This window comes from Callithrix jacchus, chromosome 7 (assembly GCF_049354715.1).
Source record: "Callithrix jacchus isolate 240 chromosome 7, calJac240_pri, whole genome shotgun sequence".
Taxonomy (NCBI): domain Eukaryota; kingdom Metazoa; phylum Chordata; class Mammalia; order Primates; family Cebidae; genus Callithrix; species Callithrix jacchus.
The window spans coordinates 105,687,851-105,704,797 of record NC_133508.1 but is presented as its reverse complement, the minus strand read 5'-3'; the positions used below and the strand labels follow the sequence as shown (position 1 = coordinate 105,704,797).

Genomic DNA, 16,947 nt, shown 5'->3' with positions numbered 1-16,947 from the left:
AGCTTTTTGACTTACAGATTATCTAAATAGACTTCCCATAGGGAATCACACTACTGAAGATGTTTTGGGGGTTTGTTTATTTGTTTTTGTTTTTGTTTTTTTGCCTTTTGGTACCTGGCCTAACAAACAGATATTACATTTTATCAAAATTATTTCTATTTAATTAAGTTTTGATGTGCTTAGGAAAACCATGGTTTTTTAAAACTTTTAAAATTAAGTTTATTACATATGTGTAACTTTCCATATTACTTTTATTTATTTTTATCTTAATTTAAAAATACCTTATTACTAAAAAATACTAGCAGTTATCTGAGCCTTCAGTGAGTCATAATCTTTTTGCCAGTGGAGGGTCTAGCCTGGATTCTGATGGCTGCTGACTAATCAAATTTGTGACTGCTGAAGGTTGGGGTGGCTGTGACAATTTTTTTTCTTTTAACTTTTGTTCTAGGTTCATGGATACATGTGCAAGTTTGGTATAAATTTGTGTCACAGAGGTTGTTGTACAGTTTATTTCATCACCCAGGTACTAAGCCTCATACCCAATAGTTATTTTTCTAATTCTCCCCTACTGTTCACCCTCAAGTAGGCCCCAGTCTCTGTTATTTTCTTCTTTGTGTCAATGAATTCTCATCATTTAGCTGCCACTTACAAATGAGACCATGCAGTATATCTGTAATGCTTTTAAAGTTCTTGGGCTATTAAGTTACAGGGCTTTGACTCTTGGGTCTAAAAAGAACATCAAGTCCTGCTATATCTTAAACATGGACAGTAGTTAAAGCATCATCTTCACACTTGAGAGAAGATGATAATCAAAACAAACAGTGCTCATAAGACACAGGGTCAGGAATTAAAAGTATTCAATCCCTCTAGGCCAAGAGACTATTGTGGAAGAGGTAGGCACGTGAAATTGTAAGGGCCAATTTTGAGAGATAAATTTAATTCAGTTTTTTTATAAATTAAATATTAATGTTGAAGACAAACTGATACAAGACCAGCATCTGGGCCTCTGTGTCAGATTAACAGGGTTTTCTTGGGGCATTAACTTATCTTTTTTTTAAAAAATTATAGTTACAAAAATGTTTTATGGAAATTATATCTTATGATCAAGATTATTAAAATTTTACAGATTTGTTGATAAGATTTGAGAGATAGATTTAATTGGATTCATGCTGTTTTTGTTAGGGCTTATTGTTTGGGAAATTAAGTTTCCTCTATCAATGAGTAAAGGTTTTCTGCCTTTTTAAAAATTTTGAGTTATCACTTTGGGTAAATAAATGACTTATAGTGATCTGGGATTCTATTTTGTATTATCAAGTGTTTTAAACCCTTGATATTTGACAAACTTTCCATAACCAAATTTTGAATTATGTTTTTTGACCCAATTAACCTTTTTAGACATTAGGTCCCCCAAAGACCAAAAGAGACATATTCAACTTATTTGATACATTAAAATCATATAGGAAGCATTGTCAAATATAAAATGATGTTTCACTTTCTTTAAGTTATAATCATATAAATGTTACTAGCATGCATTACAAAATCATATAAAATTTCTATATTCTGATATAATTATAATTGTTATGTTAAACTGTATATCACAGAGATGACCAGATTTTCTTGTCAATTGTGTCTTTAACTGTGGCTATCCTAAGAATTTTGTCATCTACATACAATTGTTGTCCTGTTTTAATCCTCTTCAAAAGGCAGTTTTTTTGTTTTATTGTTTTTTTTTTTTTTGGAACTCAATAGCAAAATAAACAATCAAATAATTTCATGAAAAAGTGGGCAAAGGACATGAGTAGACATCTCTCAAAAGAAGTTTTATATTTTCACTTAAATTTTTTTTAATATATATATTTTATTTTTATTGCATTTTAGGTTTGGGGGTACATGTGCAGAACGTGCAAGATAGTTGCATAGGTACACACGTGGCAGTGTGATTTACTGCCTTCCTCCCCTTTACCCACATTTAGCATTTCTCCCCATGCTATCCCTCCCCAACTCCCCCACCCCACTGTCCCTCCCCTATTCCCCCCAACAGACCCCAGTGTGTAGTGCTCTCCTCCCTGTGTCCATGTGTTCTCATTTTTCATCACCCACCTATGAGAGAGAACATGTGGTATTTCATTTTCTGTTCTTTTGTCAGTTTGCTGAGAATGATGTTCTCCAGATTCATCCATGTCCCTACAAAGGACACGAACTTATCGTTATTGATTGCTGCATAATATTCCGTGGTGTATATGTGCCACATTTTCCCAATCCAGTCTATCATCGATGGGCATTTGGGTTGGTTCCAGGTCTTTGCTATTGTAAACAGTGCTGCAATGAGCATTTGTGTGCATGTGTCCAAAAGGCAGTTTATAATCAGCTATAGGACTCTGGTACACTCTGATAACTTTGATAATTGGACCATTGGAATGGAAAATACAAAATAAACAGACAAAACAATTTCTAGGACTCTCATAGAAAGCTAATATATTCATAAGGATTTCTGGCATGAACTAAACTAATAAAAGGCTGAAATAGTCTTTTAATAATTTAATTTTTTTGCTTAAAATGTTGCTGATCCTTTCCATTTTGCTTTTCAGAGTCAAGAAAACTTTTTTCTTTTAAGCTACTTACAGCTTTTAACCTGTGAGTAAAGTATACTCCTGTGAGAAAAATTTGGAGCATATGTCTTTCTCTCTACCTGATTTCTCAAGAATTTGGAAACTATTTGTGAGTATTCTTAACTTACAGCAATATAGTTATTGGTATAAGTGCAATAAGAATCTGTTTTCTTTTGTACAGGACGCTATTAGAGACACTGGTTATTTTACCAAAGCTTTGACTGAAATGGCATGTTTTCAAATATAAACAGACTGCTTTAAATAATCAAACTTGACTTATAGAGTTGATAAAAGCCCCTTGAGTAAACTGGCCTCATACCTTGTCTACACAGGGTTCCTGACATTTGTGGTAAGCAAAGAATGTCAATTTCCAAGGTCAGGAACTCCAAGTTATCTTGTCACCTTGAGAGGAGAGAAATTCACCCAACTCTTACAAATATTTGCAAGCACAGATAAATCTGTGGTGGGGGTTCATGCTTCGAAAAATTTAATATGAGATTCCTTGTGGAACAAACTTACACCAAAGCCAATTTAAAAAGAATCTCTGTGGCAAATAATTTATTCTTGTTGAACTTTATGCAAATACTTAGGCCAGGTATAAGACTTTTTTGCAAGTTCACAAAATAATGTCTTACTTTTTTTCCTTCTTTCTTTCCCTTTTTTGCCTCATTTTTCCTGATTTGAAATCACTAAAAAATAAGCTGTGCTTTTCTTAAAGCTCTGCAAACTTGAACTAGACAACCTAAACTTCAGACGAAAATAACAGCAACATATATATATGTATATATAAAATTATGTGTATGTGTGTGTATACATATATATATATATATATACACACATATACATAAGTTCATACCTTCCTACTGATCTATGGACTTTAGAATAATATGGCCTTTATGGGTTTTCCAGGATTGTCTCCCGTTTTTTCTTCATTTGTAGTATTATTTCCCTCTTCCTCCCCCAATTTTTTTTATTTGTAGGACATGGGACTTCATAACCTACTAATAATGAGCTTTTCTAACAAAATAAGACCTTTCTAGGAATAAACTGTCCTAGCCATGAGAGATGAGACAAAACTCAAGACTACAGCCTCATTTTCTTCTAAAATGCTTTATCTGAAGATTTTTAAAAGAAAAGGGAAGAGAAATTTGAAAGGGGAAAAAAAAGCCTGGGAGCCCAACTCACTATGCCGAAACGAAAAAAATTAAGCTGAAAGCTGAGTCATGCAAGAAGCTGCCTTTTCTTTTGTTCGTAAGCAAACATCTACAAATAAAAGGTTTAAAATCTCCACAGGAAGCTACTATGTTCACCTTATCTTAAGTAAAGTGCCAATATACTGAGCTTGAGGTGAATACATAATTGACTTTTCCCCTACCTGTCCCTTCTCTCTGGCAACATGTGGGTTCAGTAATGTGACCATACCCTCCCTCTTTCCCCTCCAGCCTCCTTTTTCTCTTTAGATACTGAAGCCATAAAAATCACCTTTGGAGAAAGCACAGAACTGTCTCCTGGGTATGTCCTCAACCTTGGCAAAATAAACTTCAAAAGTGATTGAAACCAGAAGGTATCTTTTGGTTTATACCTAAATGATTTTTTTCCTTGTAAATCATTCTGTTACATACAAACACAACACAGAAATATATGGGATATGGCAACATGACTACAAGTACACATCACTGTCCTCCCAGTTTTTCTCAGTAAGTAGACTTGGGACAGTGCCTTTTTATACTATAGGCTTTACCAGAATCTTTGGAGAAGTTAGGGACTTCCATCTACTTTGTACAAGGTGTGATATCAGGGGTCCCTGGAGGTAAAATTCCTCACAAACACTGAAAAGCCTCAAAAAAAAAGCTTAGCTGTCAAAATCTAATACGTTCCTCAAGTAGAGAGCACTTGATTGTGAGCAATTGTATTAGGCTATTCTTGCATTACTATAAAGAAATACCTGAGACTAGGTAATTTATAAAGAAAAGAAGTATAATTGGCTCATACTTTTGCAGACTGTATAGGAAACATGGCACTGGACATCTGCTTCACTTCTGATGAGGCCTCAGGAAGTTTACAATTATGGTGAAAGACTAAGGGGGAGCAAGCATGTCATATGACCAGAGCAGGAGCAAGTGTGAGAGAGAGTGGGGAAGTGCCATATGCTTTTAAATGATCAGATCTCTTGTGAACTCTGAGAAAGAGCTCACTTTTTACCAAGGGGATGGCCTAAGCCATTTATGAGGAATCTGCTCCCATGATCCAAATACATCCCACTAGCACCTGCCTCCAGGATTAGGAATTACAATTAAACATGAGATTTGGGCAAGGACAAATATCCAAACTATATCAGCAATCCTGGAAAATATCCAGAATACAATTATATAGCTGTTCTGTCCTCTATATAGAGCATTGTAACACACTGAATGATACAGAACCTTACCTAGGAATTCAATGGCATCTGTGCCCTTGAGAAAAGTTATTGTCATTAGCATTCTTGAAAACTTGTCTTTTACTGGAGAGCTTTAGCGAGTAAATGACAGAAATCTAAACAAACTGGCTTATTAAATAAAAAAAGAAAATAAATTTTAAAAGCCAGGTGCAGCGGCTCATGCCTGTAATCCCATCACTTTGGGAGGCCAAGGCGGGTGGATCACAAGGTCAGGAATTCAAGACCAGCCTGGCCAAGATGGTGAAACCCTGTCTCTACTAAAACTACAAAAATTAGCCAGTCACGGTGGCAGGTACCTGTAATCCTAGCTACTAGGGAGGCTGAGGCAGCAGAATTGCTTGAACCTGGGCAGCAGAGGTTGCAGTGAGCCAAGATCATGCCACAGCACTCCAGCCAGGACCACAGAACAAGACTCTGTCAAAAAAAGAAAGAAGAAAGAAAAAGAAAAAGAAAGAAAGAGAGAGAGAAAACTGTATTGTCTCATTTAATAAAATTTCAAAAGTCTTAGTGAACCTCAGAAAGACTAAAATTAGCACTTTGTAACTCTCTTCTTCTCTTTGGGCATCAGTGAATTTCACCTGACTAGGAGTCTCCATTCAGGTGTGACTATAAAACTACCTTGGCTCCCGGCTCATAGTCTCCTTTCAGTCAACAGAAAGAGAAGGCTTTTCCCCCTTAAACCAGTTTTTAAAAATCTCATTGACTCAGCTTGGGTCATGTGACCACCTCATTGGACTTGAGTGAGCAAAACACTGTGACTCAGTAGGAACAAGTGTCCACTCCTAGATCCCTAAGACAAGAAAGATAGAAAAGTTCTCTCAGGAGGCCGGGCGCGGTGGCTCAAGCCTGTAATCCCAGCACTTTGGGAGGCCAAGGCGGGTGGATCACGAGGTCAAGAGAGTGAGACCATCCTGGTCAACATGGTGAAACCCCGACTCTACTAAAAATACAAAAAATTAGCTGGTCTTGGTGGCCCGTGCCTGTAATCCCAGCTAGTCAGGAGGCTGAGGCAGGAGAATTGCCTGAACCCAGGAGGTAGAGGTTGCGGTGAGCCGAGATCGCGCCATTGCCCTCCAGCCTGGGTAACAAGACCGAAACTCCGTCTCAAAAAAAAGAAAGAAAAGTTCTCTCAGAATGCATTTTTACAGCTAGACAGGGCCAGGCATGGTGGCTCACACCTATAATCCCAGCACTTTGGGAGGCCATAGGTGTAAGGATCACTTGAGGTCAGGCGTCTGAGATCAACCTGGCCAACATGTAAAACTCTGTCTCTACTAAAAATACAAAACTTATCCAGGGTTGGTGGCACATACCTGTAGTCCCAGCTACTCAGGAGTTTGAGGCAGGAGAATTGCTTGAACCTGCAGGAGGAGGTTGTAGTGAGCCAAGATCATACCACTGTACTCCAGCCTGAATGACAGAAAAAGACTCTCAAAAAAAAAAAAAAAGCTAGAGAAGCATTTTCCCGAATCAGAATATTTTCCCAAATGAGGAGGTATACTTTTCCCAAAGGAAATGAGAGCTGATTGCCAGACAAACAATACATGTCAACTGCACTTCTAATCCTAAACTACAGCAGCTCTCTGAATACTTGAGGATACAAGATTTGGGGAATGATAGTTGAAAAATAAAGAGTTGGCCGGGAGCGGTGGCTCAAGCCTGTAATCCCAGCACTTTGGGAGGCCGAGGCCGGTGGATCACGAGGTCAACAGATCAAGACCATCCTGGTCAACATGGTGAAACCCCGTCTCTACTAAAAATACAAAGAATTAGCTGGGCATGCTGGCGCGTGCCTGTACTCCCAGCTACTCAGGAGGCTGGGGCAGGAGAATTGGCCGAACCCAGGAGCCGGAGGTTGCGGTGAGCCGAGATCACGCCATTGCCCTCCAGCCTGGGTAACAACAGCGAAACTCCGTCTCAAAAAAAGAAAGAGAAAGAAAGAAAGAAAGAAAGAAAGAAAGAAAGAAAGAAAGAAAGAAAGAAAGAAAGAAAGAAAGAAAGAAAGAAAGAAAGAAAGAAAGAAAGAAAGAAAGAAAGAAAGAAAGGAAAGAAAGAAAGAGAAAGAAAGGAGGGAGGGAGGGAGGGAGGGAGGGAGGGAGGGAGGGAAGGAAGGAAGGAAGGAAGGAAGGAAGGAAGGAAGGAAGGAAGGAAGAAAAGGAAGATAAAGAGTTATTACTTGGAAAACACTTACATGGACATACATACCTGATCTTTACTGAGGCTTATCTCAGTTACTGATGTTAAACTGAAAAAAAATAAAGCCTTCTATAAGAATACATAAATTTAAATAAAAAGCAATGCAAACTATAAAATAATCAGCAGTTCAAAGAAAAGGGTCATTTTGAGCATTTTACTGTGAGTTAGTGTAAGACAAAAGGGAAAAATAACTGAACCCTTATTCATAATTTATACTCTCAGGCCTAAATCAAGAGTAGGCTGTACAGAAATAAATAATAATGGAAGAATAGAAAAGTCTTCCTAGAGATGAATGAAAAACTGAGCATAAAAGAAAATGAATAGAAGCTCAGCTGGAAGAATTATCTCAGAATTTGAAGAAAAAAATAATAAAAGGAAAATTATAGAAGGAAGGACATCAGAAAAATAAGATAGATCCAGAAGGTCAAATAATTAATCATAGTTTCAGAAGCAGAGAGGACAAGAGGCAGGAGCAATTAAAAAGAAAAAAAATAAAAAACTTTTCAGACCAGACCAAACATTACACAAAATTCATGAAATAAGACTCATAACTAGATATAGCATGGTGGAGTGGCTAACTTCAAGGATAAACAAATTTCACAGACATGCAGGAATATTGGTTACCTATAAAGGAAAGACAATTAGATTATATTCTACATATATATAAACTTTCCTTTATATGACAAGAAAAACTCATCTATTCACCAAATATTTATTAAATTTCCACTATGTGCGAATATAGCGGCTGGAGACAGAGCAGTGAACAAAATGGGTAAAGTCTCAGCCATGGAACTTATCTTTTAGTAGCAATGAATGAACTCCTTGAGCAGAAAGGGGAAAGCATATTAGAATAGTTTATTTCTGTCTTGGTGAAAAAAATGGTCTCACCATATATAAGACGGTATGTGCAATTCATTTTCTTTTTTAAAAATGTTTTTATTTCAATAGGATTGGAGAATAGGTGGTTCTCCACCTGTTCCAGGTGGTGTTTGTACATAGGTAAGTTCTTTAGAGGTGATTTGTGGGATTTTGATGCACCCATCACCTGAGCAGTGTGCTCCGCATCCTATTTGTGGTCTTTTATCCCTCACCCCCTTCCCACCCTTTCCCCCTGAGTGCCCAGAATCCACTGTGTCATTTTTATGCCTTTGCATCCTCATAGCTTAGCTCCCACTTATGACTGAGAACACACAATGTTTGATTTTCCATTCCTGAGTTACTTAGAATAATAGTCTCCAAATTCATCCAGGTTGCTGTAAATGCCATTGATTCATTCTTTGTTACAGCTGAGTAGTATTCTATTATATATATTTATATATACCTCAATTTCTTCATCCAATTTTTGACTGATGGGCAATTAGGTTGGTTACACATTTTTGCAGTTGTGAATTGTGCTACTGTAAACATGCGTGTACAAGTTTCTTTTTCATATAATTACTTCTTTTCCTCTGAGTAGATATACAGTAGTGGGATTGCTGGATCAAATGGTAGTTCTGATTTTAGTTCTATAAGGAATCTCCACACTATTTTCCATAGTGGTTGTAATAGTTTACATTCCCACCAGCAGTGTAGAAGTGTTTCCTATTTGCTGCATCCACACCAACATCTATTATTTTTTTATTTTTTTGATTATGGCCATTCTTACAGGAGTAAGGTGGTATCACACTGTAGTTTTGATTTGCATTTCCCTGATCATTAGTGATGCTGAGTATTTTTTCATGTTTGTTGTCCATTTGTATATCTTGTTTTGAGAACTGTCTGTTCATGTCCTTAGCCAACTTTTTTAATGAGATTTTTTTTTTCTTGCCAATTTGTTTGAGTTTGTTGTAGATTCTGGATATTAGTCCTTTGTAAGATATATAATCTGTGAAGATTTTCTCCCACTCTGTGGGTTGTCTATTTACTATGACTATTCATTTTGCTGTGCAAAAGCTCGTTAGTTTAATTAAGTGCCAGCTATTTATCTTTGTTTTTATTGCATTTGCTTTTGGGTTCTTGGTAATGAAATCCTTTCCTAAGCCAATGTATAGATAGCTTTTCCAATGTTATCTTTTAGAATGTTGACAGTTTCAGGTCTTTAGATTTAAGTCCTTGATCCATCTTGAGTTGATTTTTGTATTATGTGGGAGATGAGGATCCAGTTTTATTCTCCTGTATGTGGCTTGCCAAATATCGTGGCACCATTTATTGAATAGGATGTCCTTTCCTTACTTTACGTTTTTCTTTGCTTTGTCAAAGGTCAGTTGGCTGTAAGTATTTGGGTTGATTTCTGCATTCTCTATTCTGTTCCATTGGTCTCTGTGCCTGTTTTTATATCATGCTGTTTCAGTGATTATGGCCTTACAGTATAGTCTGAAATCAGGTAATGTGATGCCTCCAGATTTATTCTTTTTATTTAGTCTTGCTTTGGCTATGTGTGATCTTTCTTGGTTCCATGTGAATTTTAGGATTGTTTTTTCTAGTTCTGTGAAGAACAATGGTGGTATTTTGATGGGAATTGCATTGAATTTGTAGATTGCTTTTGGCAGTATGATTATTTTTATGATATTGATTCTACCCATCCATGAGCATGGGATGTGTTTCCATTTGTGTCATCTATGATTTCTTTCAGCTGTGTCTTATAGTTTTCCTTGCAAATATATCTCCTTGGTTAGATATATTTCTAAGTTTGTTGTTGTTTGTTTTGTGGGCTTTTTGCAGCTATTTCAAAAGGGATTGAGTTCTCGATTTGATTCTCAGCTTGGTCGCTGTTAGCATATAGATGAGCTACTGATCGGTGAACATTAATTTTGTATCTGGAAACTTTATTGAATTCTTTTATCAGTTCTAGGAGCTTTCTGAAAGAATCTTTAGGGTTTTCTAGGTAAACAATCATATCATCAGCAAAAAGTGGCAGTTTGACCTCCTATTTACCAATTTGGATGCCCTTTATTTCTTTCTCTTGTCTGATTGCTTTGGCTAGGACTTCCTGTACTATGTTGAAGAGAAGTGATGACAGTAGGCCTCCATGTCTTGTTCCAGATCTCAGAGGGAATGCTTTCAACTTTTCCCCATTCAATATTATGTTGGCTGTGGGTTTGTCATAGATGGATTTTATTATATTGACATATGTCCCTTGTATGCTGATTTTGCTGAGAATTTTAATCATAAAGTGATGCTGGATTTTGTCAAATGCTGTTTCTGCATCCAATGAGATGATCATGTGATTATTGTATTTAATTCTGTTAATGCAGTGTATCACATTTCTTGACTTGTATATGTTAAACCAAACCTGCCTCCCTGGTATGAAAACCACTCAATCATGGTGAATCATCTTTTTGATATGCTATTGTATTTCATTAAAGATTGCTGCATCGAAAGCAGAAACTGGACCCCTTCCTGACACCTTACACTAAAATTAACTCCAGATGAATTAAAGACTTAAACAATAAGACCTGGCACCATAGAAACCCTAGAAGGAAATCTAGGCAAAACTATCCAGGACATAGGAGTAGGCAAGGACTTCATGAACAAAACACCAAAAGCATTGGTAACAAAAGCCAAAATAGACAAATGGGACCTAATGAAACTCCACAGCTTCTGCACGGCAAAAGAAACAGTCACTAGAGTGAATCAGGAACCAACAGAATGGGAAAAAATTTTTGCAGTTTACCCATCTGACAAAGGGCTGATATCCAGAATTTACAAAGAACTCAAACAGATTTACAGGAAAAAAACAAACAAGCCCATTCAAAAGTGGGCAAAGGATATGAACAAACACTTTACGAAAGAAGACATATATGAAGCCAACAATCATATGAAAAAATGCTCATCGTCACTGGTCATCAGAAAGATGCAAATCAAAACCACATTGAGATACCATCTCATGCCAGTTAGAATGGCGGTCATTAAAAAATCTGGAGACAACAGATGCTGGAGAGGATGTGGAGAAAGAGGAACACTTTTACGCTGTTGGTGGGAGTGTAAATTAGTTCAACCATTGTGGAAGACAGTGTGGCAATTCCTCAAGGCCTTAGAAATAGAAATTCCATTTGACCCAGCAATCCCATTACTGGGTATATATCCAAAGGACTATAAATCGTTCTACTATAAGGACACATGTACACGAATGTTCATTGCAGCACTGTTTACAATAGCAAAGACCTAGAACCAACCCAAATGCCCATTGATAATAGACTGGATTGAAAAAATGTGGCACATATACACCATGGAATATTATGCAGCAATCAGAAATGATGAGTTTGTGTCGTTTGTAGGGACATGGATGAATCTGGAGAACATCATCCTCAGCAAACTGACACAAGAACAGAAAATGAAACACCGCATATTCTCACTCATAGGCAGGTGATGAAAAATGAGAACACGTGGACACAGGGAGGAGAGTACTAAACACTGGGGTCTATTTGGGGGAAAAGGGGAGGGCCAGTGGAAGGGGAAGGTGGGGAGGGAAAGCCTGGGGAGAAATGCCAAATGTGGGTGAAGGGGAGAAAGGAAACAAAACACACTGCCATGTGTGTACCTACGCAACTGTCTTGCATGTTCTGCTCATGTACCCCAAAACCTAAAATGCAATAAAAAATTTAAAAAAAAAAAAAAAGATTGCTGCATCTATGTTCATGAAGGATGCTGGTCTGTAGTTTTCTTTCTTGGTTATGCCCTTTCCTGGCTTTGGTATGAAGGTGATACTGGCTTCATAGAATGATGTTGAGATGATTCCATCTTTCTCTATCTTGTGGAATAGTGTCAATAGGATTGGTACCAATTCTTCTTTGAATGTCTGGTAGAATTCTGCTGTGAATCCATCTGATCCTGGACTTTTTTTGTTGGTAATTTTTTTGTTACCATTTCAATCTTGCTGCTTGTTACTGGCCTGTTGAGGGTGTCTAATTATTCCTGATTTAAGCTAGGAGGACTGTCTCTTTCCAGGAATGTATCCATCTCCATTATTTTCTAGTATTTGTGTGTAAATGTATTCATAATAGCCTTGAATTATCTTTTGTATTTCTGTGGTGTCAGTTGTATTATCTCCCATTTCATTTCTATTTGTATTAGAATTTTCTCTCTTCTCTTCTTGGTTAATCTTGCTAATGGTCTATCAATTTTATTTATCTTTTAAAAGAATCAGCTTTTGTTTCACTTATGTTTTTTATTTTTTTATTTCAATTTCATTTAGTTCTGATCTGATTTTGGTTATTTCCTTTCTCTGCTGGGTTTGGGTTTGGTTTGATCTTGTTCTGTAGTTCCTTGAGGTGTGACCTTAGATTGTCTGTTTGTGCTCTTTCAGGCTTTTCAGTGTAGGTGTTTAGAACTATCAGCTTCCTCTTAGCACTGTCTTTGCTGTATCTCAGAGGTTTTGATATGTTGTGTCACTATTATTGTTCAGTTCAAAGAATTTTACTTTTCATCTTGATTTCATTGTTGACCCAATGATTATACAGGAACAGGTTATTTAATTTGCATGTATTTGTATGGTTTTTGAAGATTCCTTTTGGAATTGATTTGCTGTTTTATCCCACTGTGGTCTGAAAGAGTGCTTGATAAGATTTTAATTTTCTTTAATTTACTGAGGCTCATTTTGTAGCCTATCGTGGAGAAAGTTCCATACACTGATGAATAGAATATACATTCTATGGTTGTTGGGTAGAATGCCCTGTAAATATTTGTTATGTCCATTTGTTCCAGCATATAGTTTAAATCCATTGCTTTTTGTTGACTCTCTGTCCTGATGACCTGTCTAGTGCTATCAGTGGAGTACTGAAGTCACTCACTTTTATTGTGTTGCTTTCTATCTCATTTCTTAGGTCTAGCAGTAATTGTTTTATAAATTTGGGAGCTCCAGTGTTAGGTGCGTATATATTTAGGATTGTGATATTTTTACTGTCAGACGAGGCCTTTTATCATTATATAATATCCCTTTTTGTCTTTTTTAAATGCTGTTGTTTTAAAGTTTATTTTCACTGATATAATAATGGCTACTCATACTCATTTTTCTGTGTCCATTTGCATGGAATGTCTTTTTCTACCCCTTTACCTTAAGTTTATGCAAGTCCCTATGTGTTAGGTTAGTCTCTTGAAGGCAGCAGATATCGATTGGTGAATTCTTATCCATTCTCCAATTCCATATTTTTAAGTGGAGCATTTAGGCCATTTACATTCAGCTTTAGTATTGAGATGTGAAGTTCCATGACATTCATCATGCTATTCATTGCCTGTACACCTTGATTTTTTTTTTCAATTGTATATTTACTTTACAGGTCCTATGGGATTTACACTTTAAAGAGGTTCCCTTTTCATGTGATTCCAGCATTTGTTTCAAGGTTTATCCAGGATTTATTTCAAGGTTTAGAGGTCATTTTAGCAGTTCTTGTTGTGTTGGCTTGGTAGTGATAAATTCTTTCAGCATTTGTTTATCTGAAAAAGACTGTATCTTTCCTTCATTTATGAAGCTTAGTTTCACTGGATACAAATTCTTGGCTGATAATTGTTTTGCCTGGGGAAGCCAAATTAGAGCTCCAATCCCTTCTAGTTTGTAGGGTTTCTGCTGAGAAATCTGCTGTTAATCTGATAGGTTTTTCTTTACAGTTTACCTGGTATTTTGTTTCACAGCTCTTAAGATTCTTTCTTTCATCTTAGCTTTAGATAACCTGATGATACTGTGCCTAGGTGATGATCTTTTTGTGAATTTCCCAGATGTTCCTTGAGTTTCTTGTATTTGAATGTCTCGGTCTCTAACAAGGCCTGGGAAGTTTTCCTCAATTCTTCCCCTAACATATGCTTTCCAAACGTTTAGATTTCTCTTCTTCCTCAGGAATGCCAATTACTCTTAGATTTGGTCATTTAACATAATCCCAGACTTCTTACAGGATTTGTTCATACTTTCTTATTCTTTTTGTCTTTGTTGGCTTTGGTTAATTCAAAAACCTTGTTTTTGAGCTCTGAATTTCTTTCTTCTGCTTGTTCAATTCTATTGCTGAGATTTTCCAGAGCATTTTGCATTTCTATAAGTGTTTCCTGAAGTTTTTATAGTTTTTTATTTATACTATCTATTTCATTGAAAATTTCTCCCCTCATTTCTTGTATCATTTCTTGGATTTCCTTAAATTGTGCTTTGCCTTTCTCTGGACCTCCCTGATTAGCTTAATAACTAACCTTCTGAATTCTTTTTCAGGTAAATCAGGATTTCTGCTTGTTTTGCATCCATTGCTGGTGGAATAGTGTGATTTCTGTGGGGTGTTAAAGAACCTTGTTTTGTTATATTACCATAGTTGGTTTTTTTTTGTTCCTTCTCATTTGGGTAGGCTCTGTCATAGGAAAGGCCGAGGGCTCAAGGCTGTGGTTCAGATCCTTTTGTCCCATGGAGTGTTCCCTTGATGTAGTACTGTCCCGCTTTTCCTAGGGATGTGGCTTTGAGAGCTGAGCTGTAATGGTTGTTATCTCTCTTCTGGATCTAACCACCCAGCAAGTTTACCAGGCTCTGGGCTGGTACTGAGAGTTGTCTGAATAGAGTTGTGTGATGGGAACTGTCTGTGGGTCTCTCAGTCATGGATACTAGCCAGCACAGTATTCAGGGTCTCCCAGGTCCTGCAGGAGCAATCTACTTCCTTCAGATGGTCTATCAGTTCTCTTGGCTTTCCTGATTTATTCCTGCAGTCATTCTGGAGCAAAAGTTCACAATGCAAGGCTCCACATGCTGCTCTTTCCATCCAAGTGGGAGCTGCAATCTAGTTCTGCCTCCCAGCCACCATTATCTCTTCAGTTACCTGAAATAAGTTCTGCCTCACAATCATGGCAGAAGGTAAAAGGCAAATCTCACATGGTGGCAGACAAGAGAAGAAAGCTCATTTTCTTTTGTGATACTCATTGTATCATAATTAGTAGGTTATATTAGGTTCAGCTAGAAGAGTAAATTAACACAAGCTCATATTATTTCATATATAAGTACAGAGCTAGGCAGTCCATGGGCATTACAACATCTCAGCTGCACAGTCTTCACAGATCCAGGCTCCTCCATCCCTATCCTGTACTTTCCCTGCCAGGACGTGTATGCGCACCCACACACAAACACACCCCTAATCAGCATTTGGGGAATCCCAGGAATCAGCATTTTAACAGGTATTTCAGGAAATTCTAAAACATGTAGTTTGTAACCCACTCTGAGAAATTCTGATGTAGGAGAATTAGGAAATGGATGATAAAGTGACTCTCGCAGAATTGATCATGAGAGAAATAAAGTGACTTTCAAGATTTAAACTATGCAATCAATGAATAATTGTTAAGAGCAGAGGTATCCAAAGTTACCTTAAAGAGACCCAGACATCCCACATTTAACAAAAACCTAACTTTTGAATATTTTATCATCATATGAAAGTGGATGATGCAGAGTGAATCCATGCCCATAGTGGATTGTTAAGGGAATACTAAGCTGAGGCTACTTATGTGAAAGTTTGTATGTGAGATGATTTTCAGTGGAGGGAGCTGGGCAAAAATGCAAAATAAATTTTGGCTTCCACAGTCTCATTTCCATTTCCCTCTGAAAGGGGAAAAAAAAAGAAGAAAAGGAAAATCCTGGGACAATGTATCATAAAGCCAGATAAGAAATGGTTAACATTATTTTGTAACATCAGTCATTTTACTTTTCCTTAACATAAATAGAAAATTGAGTAGATTGTTCTTGTTTACCAAGGGCTTTTTGAAAATTCCTACCCACTGGTCCTGCTAGAAAATAGATGCGTCTCTGCCTAAATAACCCAAATTAAAGAAAACCCCACAGACCTACACTACCACTCCCTGAACATTTTCCTTTATCTCTTCTTTTTACTGCATCCTATCCTCTTAAACAGCTATTTAATTTCTAAGTGAATTCTTCCACAGCTTCAAATCACTCAACCAATCTCCCAGGTCCACTGTACTAAGGGATTCTTAGCATCAGATAGTTTTAGATTGGTGACAGGGTGTTTATTGACAGCATGAAGTCTGCACTCTGCCAAGGAAACCTAAGACTTTGAGCAAGTCTCTTCAACTCTCGGAATGTAGTTTTTGTCATTTGAGAACTGACTTCTGCTGAAGACTTGTTTTCTAAGATAATAGTGAACTTTTAAGAGCATAATCATGATGCAAACATAACCAGGATTCATATACAGTGGTAGATTTTAAGGGAAGCAATTTAGCAAGTTGTACACAATCTTTCCCAAGCCCCACATTGTATGTACTTACGAATGTCTACCTATAATCTATTCTACTACCCAATTCAGGGTTTCTGAATGATCCATTTTACTACCCAATTACGGGGGTACTGAACCTACATTTTAGCACTTGAGAGAATCATGGCCCCTGCTGAGAGATGAGAGAGCGAGAAACTGCGACACATATCCATGAGGCTGCTTTGCCTTCTAAGCTAATACTGCCGAAGATTCTGTAGACAAACAGAAAAACCGTATTTTCTTGTCTTTTCAAATTTCAAATTCCCTTAAACCAAAAGGCTGGACTCCAAATAATCTCGTTTGGAACGAAACCGCCCACCCTTCTGAGCATGGAAACATGACTCCACCTCGCCGCGGACCGCTTGAGGGAGAAGCAGCGCCGGGGAAACACAGCCTGTCCCAACCGCAGCGGCCCCAGGCCAGCCCAACCCGGCCAGCGCTAGCTGCCGGAGCCGGGAGACACTGCCGAACCTCCTCGGCCCCCGCCGACTCGGCCCGAGGCTGG

General features: G+C 37.5%; 1 protein-coding gene across 27 annotated transcripts in view; it reads right to left on the bottom strand.

Moving 5' to 3' along the window:
* The window catches only part of LOC118142978 (proto-oncogene c-Rel-like), a 365,180-nt gene that overhangs the window by 347,775 nt on the left and 458 nt on the right, over positions 1–16,947 (bottom strand). For 8 of the 27 annotated variants that reach the window (XR_013520512.1, XR_013520511.1, XR_013520516.1 and 5 more), the window contains exons 2-4: positions 7,252–7,291; positions 6,360–6,456; positions 2,101–2,184 (exon numbers count right to left, since the gene is read on the bottom strand). Coding sequence is in view for 8 of the 27 variants with exons in the window: in XM_078333033.1 (XP_078189159.1) it covers positions 2,101–2,176 (76 nt within the window). In the remaining 19 variants the exon portion in view is untranslated. The other 19 variants (XR_013520515.1, XR_013520514.1, XR_013520517.1 and 16 more) reach the window with 10 other exon arrangements.